Raw genomic sequence first — 11,278 nt, 5'->3', positions numbered from 1 at the left:
ATGTGGAAGTTGACCCGATGTCTGCAGATGATATCACCAAGAGGGAGCATATAGATACTGAAGAAGAGGGGACCAAGGACAGAGCCCTGAAGAATGTCGCATGAGACAGTGCGGGGGTTAGAGGAGAAACCGTTTGTTGAGATGAGGTGGACATGGTGTGAAAGGTATGACCTGAACCAGTCAACGACAGAACCGTGAAGGTTAAGGTGAGAGGAGAGGAGGTGGATGAGGATAGAGTGGTGATCGACGGTGTCGAAGGCAGCAGAAAGATCAAGGTAGAGATGGACAAAATGTCATTTGCCATTTTGACCAGGGCTGTTTCTGTGCTGTGGGCAGCATGGAAACCCGCCGACCCTAATTTAAGGAATACATACAATTATTTAATCTTTTAACTGAAGCATTGGTTAGGTCTTTTTTATTTTTTTCATCTGTTCTGGTACAGCAACAAAATGCTGAGCACATCAAATCGTCAAACATAATAAACAATAATATTGCTGTGCAATACAATCTTTTCTTCATGTATTCACTGAAGTTGCTGATTGGAATTAAACCATGTCCATAAGAGCAAATAAACTGAAATGTGTTTTTAAAATAATTTGTACTTTTGCTTAAACATTTTTTTACTCTCCAAAAAGAAAAATCATTGCTGACATTTATGGACCGACCGACTCAATTAGCTACCAATTTTAACAACTGGGCCAAGAGGCCAATGCTAATGGAGAGGTATTGTAAAATCAGAAATGAATTTAACACATGCAACCAAAAAGATTTTTAATATTTCTAGTATTGCATCTTGTGAAATACAACCCATTTTCAGACACTTCAAATAATTCCAATTCACAGATTCAAAAAAAATAGGTTTCCAACATTTATGCACAAAGCTAGTGCAATTCAAAATTATCATTAATTTTAATTAACAAAACAGTTTTTAATACTAGCAAGTGAAAAAATAGGAAGCAACATTTTTGTTTTCTGAAACCGAAAACAAACCTTTTTTTTTGCATTTACAAGAAATCATTACACTTCAGGTTTCAATACTGGTGTGCAAACAATAGCAATACTTTCCTTTTCTGCAACGAAAAATGAATAATCTACACAGGATATCACACCCATTTCCGATTTTCTCCAGGAAACAGAGACAGTAGGTGGGACAATGGGTTTACAATCTAGAACTCTCTAAGCTCCAGTAATTGCTAAAAAAATAAAGTTAGCTTCCATCAGATAATAAACATAGCTCTCAAAATCAATTATTAAACAACAACTTGCATTTATATAGCTCCTTTCACGCCGGACTGCGTCTCAGAGCGCTCAAAAAAATTAAGGCTTTAATACAAACAATGATAACCAAAAATTCTTGGTTTCACTTTTAAATTAGCTCCATTTCTTCTCCCAAGGAGCCATTTGGTGCACATTCAATCTGACTAACACGAAGATTCATGGACTCAGCAGGACTAGGCGGTGCAGTTGGTACAGACTAGTTTTATTTCCTTTCTCAAACTCTGATTGGTTCAAAAGAAACTGTGGAGCCACCTGAAAACAACACAAAACAATCTTGTCTTGAGATTTTCATAGGTATTGTATTTATCAACAGCAGAATAAAAACGTTTGAAAGAGCACATAATTTAGAAATTATGTACTAAAGAAATACTTAATCAGATTTGGGAACATTTCGAACATCATTGCTTTAACTTCAGATTAGTTAATAATAATAATAATCCTTGCATTTGATATAGCGCTTTTCACATCGGGAGGACGTCCCAAAGCGCTTCACAGAACACACTGTAAAGTGAATTGACTGTATATTTGTTGCCAGAATACCATGTAAATCGATTAGTTTTTTGTTTAAAAGCACTACACAAAGCAAGACAGTTTTGTAGAATGAATTTCTACTGCACTAAAAACTATGATACCCCACAACAAACGTATGCTTCCTTCACATGCAATAGAGCATTTAATAATTAGCCCAGAACTTTCACATGTTGAACTGCACTTCATTTCCATTTAAAATGTAGAGTGCACAGACCCCCCAAAAACCCTACTATAGCCGAAGGCTTTCTGAAAGAATGCAGCCAAAGTTTGCCGTGTTGTTTATCATGACAAAACAGGTGCATGTATTTTAATGCATAGCAAAGTGAAATTCACATTTCTGCAAAGCAGCCTTGGATCTTTTCAATGCTACAAGCGACAAGGTAGCCAAGGCTGGCTATACTCATCGGGATTGCAAATTAATAATAATCCTTGCATTTGATATACATCTTATCACGACTTTGAGACACAAAGTGCTTCAAAGAATATACTGTTAAGTGAATTGACTGGATATTTTGTGGGTGGAACACGGCAGCCAATTGCACACAGTAGTGTCCCACAAACAGTCGTGGATTAAGTGACCAAATTATTATTGATTTATTTATTATTTGTGAAGGGATTATTACCCCCAGGAAAGTGATCCGTCAATCAACTAACAACCAGGTTCCTATTTTACTGCTGGGTAAACAGAGGCATGTGGAGTAAGGAAACTTGCCCAACGTTTGCCTAACGGTTCAGGTAATCAAACCCAGGGCCTCTCGCTTGCGAGGCGAGTCCTCTAACCACTAAGCTACAGGACTCCACTGTATACAGTGTAAAGTGTAGTGACTGTATTTTGCAGGTAAATAACAGCTATACTGGCGTTTTAATTCCAGCTAAGATGGCATTACTGAGATGCGCCCTAGCATTGTATAATTTTTCTTAAATTTCAGGAGTTTAGGTTGTAATATGCTGACCTCCATGACACAGATAATGTAGATGCTTACCTGATTCCACTTGTATGGCTTATCAAAATATTGTGAAACAATAGTTTCTCTTGGTTTTTTTCCAGTAAATATGCTGTAACAGACAAATGTAAATTTCCCTACATAAGGTTTTTATGGCTATACAATGTAACATACATACAGTAGTCAGCTAACAGACCAGATAAATTATGTACAGAAAATATTCTCTTCCAATTATTGTTCAAGCAGTATAATGCACATGTTTTCCTCTTACAAGATATGTGTGGGTGTGGGTGGGGGCACAAAGTAAAAAAATTGAATAGCTAATACAGAAATGGCAAACTCAAGACAGTGAACAAAGCTTGGGAAATCTGAACACCAAACTAAATGGATTATGAAGAAAAACATTTCAGAGAGTGTTCAGAGGTGTGTTGTATCATCAAAAGCAACTTTGAAACATATTACCAAACAATATTTCTCTTCTAAATCATTCTATAAAAAACTCTGCTGTAGGTGAAGCACATGCAATTTCAATATAGGGCCCAATGTAATTTTGGAAGATTGTGACTTATAAAAGTACGCAAGCTTTGCTCCTCCAAGTGTTGGTCACTTGAATCCCTCAAATTAAATAGTAATAAACTTTGCATATTTTATAGTTTCTATTAATATTGAACTGGGAATCTTACTCTAACAACTTCTGAGAGGCTTCATGCTGTAGTTTGCGGGTTTTCTCATTGTTTCCATAATGAGGTGGTCCATGATATCCATCACAAACTAATTTGTTTATGGTGCTCCGTAACAGATTGATCTAGACAGGAAGCAACAGTAATAAGTAAAGTTATTAAGGACTGCAGAATTTCATTTAAGACTGGATTTAATACTTTTCCAAAACTTAACAGAATCTTAAATTTTTCGACCATCGGTGTTCATTGGCTCCTAGTGGAATGTGAACTTGCGTGGATATTGGCAAGAGCAGGATAGCATTCATTGTTTAGGTTTATGCATGAAGAATAGTCACTGGGGCAAGGAACCATATCCTAGCAAGAATAAATCATGTTTTTAATTTTCTTTAGTCTTCAGGAAGAAGTCGTATTAACATTTATGTTTTCAAAAACTTTATCATAGAAACAAATATTGTGTTCAAAATCCAGGAAAGAACATTTACTCTCTTTCACCTGCTGATGTTCATAAACTACAAGCGGGAAGCTATACCAGAGCCCATGACAGAATTATAACTTTGCAACACACTCCTTGGTATCTTTCATTCTATAAGTAAAACCATAATAATTATATGATTACTAAATGCACAATGATTAGCTGTTCCTAAAGAAGTGGATTTAAACTAAGCATGAAGCTATCAATAGAATGTACTTTCAAAAGGATGTATGCAGCAGGCAAAAGATTTAACCTTGAATTAAAAAGGAACTATTTCACTGAAGTGCAAGTGAAGACGATATAAACTACTTTGATGGACAATAAAGCATTATATACTACCTCTGAAATGTCATTTACATCCAAGTGCACATCAAACACAACTTCCTGGTCATGTTCTTCCAGCAGAGCCTCGTTTGTTGTTGGATTCCACCCTAATCCACACAATGCACCAGTATAAGATTTTCTCAGCCGATCAGTCCTGTAAAAATACAAACAAAACCTAAAATGCAACAATGCTGGCAATCCAAACAAGTAAACAGTAAAATAATTAACTTATATTTTCAAAAGAGACAATATATCAATTTCTTATTTAAAGCACACCTTGCAAAGATAACAAGGATTGAAAGTCAGGAAAGATTTATTTGCCAAAAATGTGATAAATGATCCAAACAATATGAAAGATTTACACCCAATGTGGATGCATAATTTTCATGTGTACCTGAGTTCCATGACTGGAGCAAATATCATACAAATGAGAGCTGGAAGTCCATGGATGTTTGGCATCAAAGTTGTTTCTCTTACAATTATAGTTGAGCCTTCAAAATCAAGTATTGGCAAAATGCGTTAAATAATAGAAGTTTGCTTATATAGTCTGCCTACATCTACCTCGCCCACAGGAATTTCTACACATGGGCTTTTCCATGCATAGATGGGATGCATAGAACTTTGTTTGATTTGGATACTCATAAGTATGGTGATGGATTTCATTTACTTTAATGACGTGGAATATACCTTCCTTCAATCTTTTTTTATTCTTATGTGAACCAATTCAACTCTTGTGAACTTTTCCCATAACTCATAATAAATTAACTTTAGCTTCTTCTTTCTTTGCTTCAAAACATTTTTGACGATACATATACCATTACTCCAAATGTGGCAACACCAATGATCTAACTGGCAATGCAACAAATGACATTGCAAAAGTGGATTCACTTGCATCAAAACTAGAATGAAAGCAACTCATTTTGAAGAGGTCTCTGACTGAATGGCACAGGAATGCGTATTCCAGACACTCGTTTCACCATGTTGAATTTGAAAGCCAATAAAAGATACATTTCTATATCCATACTGTACTTTAGTATGTGCACTTTGGAAATAGCATGCTTAGACATGGTATGCTTTGCCTGTAACATTAGATGAATAAAAGCTAACTATAGTTCACCACATGGTACAATTGCACTTCAAATGATTAAGCCAATTAGAACCCGTGATCCTATGCAATCTGCCATGAATCCTGCTCGTCGGCATGGAGCACGAGGCTAACTGAAAAACTAACAAAATTCCCCTGACTATCTAAAATGCAAAAAATGACCTAGAAACTGTAGTGTATTTCAAGGACTCATTCATCTCTGGATTAAGTAAGTTCAAGCTTCATTCTATGCTTTATATTGTCAAGTGATCCCCTTGATATTTTTGATTCCTTAACCCATCAAATCTATAATCAATGGAAAATGTCAAGCCTCTAACAATGAAATGACATGTTATTCAACCTCTTAGCAATGTTAGAATTGATTAAGAACATAAGAAAAAAACAGAAAGGGGAAGCGACTTTGACATAAAAATTAAGTAATATTCTTCAAATAGTGAGATATAAGACAGTAAAATAAATTGTTCAAAATTGTCTCACTAATTTGAGAAAATTAAGCTTTCCAGAAAAATTATATTTACCACACGATTCCCTTACAAAACTAGTTTTGTGCTTGACAACTGATCATTATAACTATATAGTAGGAAGCTAATGAAATTAACTGACTATATCAGAAGCCATGTTTATTTTGTATTCACAGAATTATATACAAGTACCTGATGCATTTACTGATACAGATGCAGCAACTAACATTCTCTGGTGAACATCTTCTGGAGCACCATTCAGAGCTACTGAATTGATACTTTCTCTCTCAATCCACACATTTCTACAGAGAAAGTAAGAATGAAAACATTTTCAAAAGAACATTACAGAACAAAACAATTAACATTTCTGTAGAGCCCTTCATGCCTGTAGGATACCTCAAATGCTTCATACTGCTGATTGGGTCAAAGAAGTAAGTCTTGAAACAGGCCTGGAATATGGAAAGGGAGGGATGAATTGGAGGGATTCTGGGATGGAGTTCCAGAGAACATCAAGACTCACTCTTTATATCATCAAAAGTTCGCAACATTGCTTCGGACAAATAACAATTTGCACTTATACAGTGCCCTTCATGCAGGGTAGCGTCTCCGAGCACTTAACAGTGGCGGAGCCTGACTCCGAGCTGGGGAAGGTGGCTGTAAGCACGGTCGAAGAGGAAGGTTTTCAGCTGGGACTTGGAAAAAGTGGAGAGGGCAAGCTGAAGGGATTGAGGGAGTGTTCCAGAGGCTCTTCAGCCCATTTGATTTTGTCCCTCCAGAATACCCACCCGACAGTCCTCCAGAATACCCACCCGACAGTCCTCCCATCACCATGCCAAGCTGTTTTTTGTTTTTTTAAAAAAATGATTGTAGTGTTCTGGCCTGAAACAAGTGTCCTGGCAAGGTCTGGGTTTATTTTTTCTAGTCACATTTAAAATGGTATATACTTCTATAAGGTTCTTTCTAAGATGCCTCCTTTCAAGACTGAATACCCACAGTTTGCCAAATCTTTTCTCATAGCTCATCCCTTTAATGTTGGGGATCATCTTAATTGCTCTCCTCTGCACAGCCTGAACAATTCCTCTATATTGTCGGAGCTAGAAATGTATGTAGCTGTATGCAGCATATTATATAGGATGTTTGGGATTTGAACTCAACTGATTTGGCCACATAGTCCAGCATCTCATTTGCCAATACCTATATAATGGAAAAACTTCTCATACCTGAATCTGGACATGGCAGTCATGCTGTGAAACCTGATTTCATATGGATTAAAGGGACCATGCAAGAGAACCTGAGGAACAAATGAAAGGTTGGTTTCCCATAATTAGTTAACTTTTGAAAAAAGCATTTTCCTTTAACTATTTATGCGTTTGTTTCACTTGAGAAGGTAAAGAAATCCCACCTTGGAAGATGGAAGACCCAGTTTAGAAGAAGAGAAGTTCTCCATTATTGTCTGTATCACCTTCCAGTCTTCCTCTTTCTGGGTCCATCTGGTTGTTTGAGTTCCACGTGAGTTTTGTTGAGTCAACCGTGAATTCTCTTGGAGACGGGTCTGGAACCTGGTCTTTAACTGCTCATGGCTTTCCTAGGTATAAAATGTCCCAATGTTAAAATAACAGTGAAAACAAACACCACTATTTAACTGATAGCGCATCACCATCCATGGTTGCACATTCCACCTTGCTAAGCCAGTCCGGAACCATTGGCATCTTGTTTAATCCTCAACTATCCTTTCTATCCCACATCTGCGCCATGACCTGCTCTGCCTTTCCCCACCTCCGCAACGTCACCCGATTCCGACACTGTCTCACTGCCGCAGGCCACCGAAACCCTCATACGTGCTTTCATTATATCGAGGCTCAACTATGCAAACTGATTGCTTGTCGACCTCCCCAACTTCTCCCTCCATAGGTTGCAGATCATCCAGAACTCTGCAGCCCGTGTCCTCTCCCGCATTAGGCTCTGCAACCCTATCATCCCCATCCTTGCCCAAGTCCACTGGCTTCCCATCACTCAGAGGATACAGTTCAAGATCCTGGTCCTCACCTTCAAAGCCCTCCATGGTTTTGCTCCTCCCTCCCTCTGTGACCTCCTAACCCCTTACCATCCCATTCGCTCCCTTGCTCAGCGTGCTCCGGCCTGCTTCACGTCCCCTGCCTTGCTCACCCCACTATTGCCACTCTGCCCCCACCTTCTGAAACTCCATCCCGCAGGCCCTCGCCTCGCCCTCTCCCTTGCCACTTTCAAGACCCATCTCAAGACCCTCCTCTTCGATCGTGCTTTCGATCACCCCGCTTCCCCACCGCCCTTCCCGACCCCCAGGTCAAGTCTGAAACTCTCGTCTGTCCAGCACCTTGGGACATCCTCCTGACGTGAAAGGCGCTATACAAATGTAATTTTGTTGTTCACTGGTAGAATGGGCTCCTGTGACTAATAGTGAGAATTAATCTTGTTGCTCTTCTTGGCAATACCTTTAAAGCTTAAGTGACCCTTTAACTGTCAGCAAGTAGAACTGAACACAGTACTTCTGGGATATTTCCCATGTTAGAGTTTAAAATGTAAATATTAGTTGTTAATACTCAGCTGAAACATTAACAATCATCAGACCTTCGATTCATAAGACTCCTCGGCTGGTTCAGCAAAGCCTTCACTGATTAGCACTTCTCGTACATTACGGTCTCCCTTTGAAGTCTGTATACTGAGGTCCACACGCAAAGTGCAGTGCACAGTGGAGAAAACTTTCACAAGGAGTACACAATCCTTCACCAGGGAGATGAATCTTTTCTTGGCTTTGGCACTCCACTGATCCCCAGAAATCAGAGAATGTGCAGATGGCCGCATGCAGCAGATCTGGCACTGGAGGGCCTAAATACAAAATAAATAAATCTAATACTATTAAAATGCAATAGACTTCTCAAAAAGGGTTAAAAATTATAAACATTAAAAAGCAGTTTCCTTAGCGTCTTTAAGCATGCTAGAATAGCTTAATTAACATTTGAACAGATCATTCTCAGGTTTGGCTCCCATAGTATGGGAATACAATAGTTGATCTGTATTCTCTGTCTCATTTAAATAAATTAAACCACATCAAGACACACATTTCCATTTGTGAAATTATATTTCAGAAGTCACTTTCTTGGAAAAAAGTACACTGTCCGATTTACATTATTGCAAAGAATCTAGATAATTTAATATCAGATTCAGCTTCCTGGCAAAGTAGCACATATAATTGTAACATTCCAAAGATGTATCACAGTACTGTGAATTCAAATGGATATACAAATTATTCTCCATTGTATGTCACCATTATCGCTTTACCAAACGTCTGCTAGTTATTAAATTATGTGTACTGCTAGAATCACACCACAGGAAACCAAAAAGGTTAGGTGGAAATCACTCACACAGCTGTTGTCAGCTATCACTTTGGGTCACAAATAACTGCACTAAAATAAGAATCCCCATCCTATTTATTTCCAAATCTTATTCCACATCCAACCGCTTTCAAAACAATGTATATTAAGACAATTCAAAAACCTAAATTCAACAAATTTATAAAAAGAACCAGTCCTCAGTTTGAAATCCTAGTTTCAGTTTTGTTCTGAATAGAAGACATTTTATGCTGTGGTTTTCACACCTGAAAAGGAAGCTCCAGAAATTGAGAAGAAATGTTTCTCAGTAGATGACTAGGAACTTGTGCTGTGTTTCCATAATCCACAAAGAATACCTGTAAAAGAAAATGGTCAGTCACATGGGTAGGACAAGCAAGTAAATATCCAGAGGCAAAGTGGTCTGATACTCAAATCACCTCTCTCGGTCTTCGCTACATCTATCTTGGTATTGGTCAGCATAAAGCTTTCAAAGCTCTTGTTCATGTGCATAGATCATAATAATAATTCTTGCATTTGATATAGCGCCTTATCACTTCTTCAAGACGTCTCAAAGCGCTTCACAGGATATACTGTAAGTGAATTGACTATTTTGTGGGCGAAACGCAGCAACCAACTGCACACAGCAGTGTCCCACAAGCACAAGGAGGATAGCTAATGTTATATCTATATTTAAAAATGGAGATAGAACAAGCCCAGGGAATATAGACCTGTCAGCTTAACCTCGGTGGTAGGCAAGATAATGGAATCCTTACTGAAGGAGGTAATAGAAAAACATCTAGAAATGGAAAACATAATAAAAAATAGTCAGCACGGATTTCAAAAAGGAAGATCATTCTTGACCAACCTAACTGAATTCTTTGAAGGTGTAACAGAAAGAGTAGACAAAGGTAATGCGGTAGATGTAATATATTTAGATTTCCAAAAGGCGTTCGATAAGGTACCACATAATAGACTAATGAATAAGGTCAGAGCATGTGGGAGTCAAGGGAAAAATAGCAGAATGGATAGCAAGCTGGCTGCACAACAGAAAATAGGAGTAAAGGGTAGCTACTCAGACTGGCAGAGGGTGGGCAGTGGTTTTCCATAAGGATCGGTATTGGAACCACTGTTGTCCACAATATACATTAATGATTTGGACTCAGGAATCAGCAGTACAATTTCAAAATTTGCAGATGCCACCAAATTAGAGGAGTAGTTAATACAGAGGAGGACTGCAACAAATTACAGCAAGACATTAATAAATTTGCTGAATAGGCATTTAAATGGCAGAAGTATTTCAATGTAGAAAAGTTTGAGGTGGCACACTTTGGTAGAAGGAATAAGAAAGTCACATACATCCTGGAAAATAAAAAAACTAAATGGGGTAGAGGAGCAAAGGGATCTGGGGCACACATACACAATTCACTAAAAGTAGCAATGCAGGTTAATAAGACCATAAAAAAGCAAACTAGGCATTGAGGTTCATTTCTAGAGGGATAGAAATGAAAAGCAGGGAAGTTATGGTAAACTTCTATAGAACCTAGGTTAGACCACACTTAGAATATTGTGTGGAGTATATTGTATAATATTGTGTCCCCACATTATAGAAGGGATGTAGAGGCATTGGAGAGGGTGCAAAGGAGATTCACAGGGATGATCCCAGAACTGAGAGGTTATACCCATCAGGAAAGGCTGAACAAGCTTGGACTCTTCTCTTGAAACGAGGAGAGTAAGGGGTGACCTGATAGATGTCCTTAAAATTATGAAAGGTTTTGATAGGGTAGACATAGGGAAGATGTTTCCACTTGTGGGGTAGACCAAGACCAGGGGTCATCAATATAAAATAGTCACAAATAGAACTTACGAAATTTCTTTACAGATAGTGGGAATGTGGAACATGCTACCACAAGCTGTTGAGACAAATAGCATAGATGTATTTAAGGGGAAGCTAGATAGGTACATGAGGGAGAAAGGAATAGAAGGTTATGCTTGAAGGCTTAGTTGAGGAAGGCAGGAGGAGGCTCATGTGGAGCATGAACACCAGAATCGACCAGTTGGGCCGAATGGACTGTGCTGTATATTCTAATGTATTCTAAGGTAAACAGCCATGGATTG

The 11,278-nt window shown here is 38.2% G+C and overlaps 1 protein-coding gene across 1 annotated transcript in view; it reads right to left on the bottom strand.

Annotated features, from left to right (window-relative positions):
• Positions 1-336: 336 nt before the first annotated feature.
• Positions 337-11,278, bottom strand: part of tdrd9 (tudor domain containing 9) — a 40,274-nt gene continuing 29,332 nt past the window's right edge. Inside the window, exons 27-36 of the mRNA XM_007888260.2 lie at positions 9,430-9,519; positions 8,403-8,660; positions 7,198-7,380; positions 7,016-7,086; positions 5,988-6,097; positions 4,624-4,720; positions 4,245-4,383; positions 3,437-3,558; positions 2,793-2,865; positions 337-1,530 (exon numbers count right to left, since the gene is read on the bottom strand). Of these exons, the coding sequence (XP_007886451.1) occupies positions 1,435-1,530; positions 2,793-2,865; positions 3,437-3,558; positions 4,245-4,383; positions 4,624-4,720; positions 5,988-6,097; positions 7,016-7,086; positions 7,198-7,380; positions 8,403-8,660; positions 9,430-9,519 (1,239 nt within the window). The 3' untranslated portion in view covers positions 337-1,434. The remainder of the gene's footprint in view (positions 1,531-2,792; positions 2,866-3,436; positions 3,559-4,244; positions 4,384-4,623; positions 4,721-5,987; positions 6,098-7,015; positions 7,087-7,197; positions 7,381-8,402; positions 8,661-9,429; positions 9,520-11,278) is intronic.

Source organism: Callorhinchus milii, unplaced genomic scaffold (genome assembly GCF_018977255.1).
Source record: "Callorhinchus milii isolate IMCB2004 unplaced genomic scaffold, IMCB_Cmil_1.0 Scaffold9, whole genome shotgun sequence".
Lineage (NCBI taxonomy): Eukaryota > Metazoa > Chordata > Chondrichthyes > Chimaeriformes > Callorhinchidae > Callorhinchus > Callorhinchus milii.
This window is presented reverse-complemented; position numbering and strand designations above follow the sequence as displayed.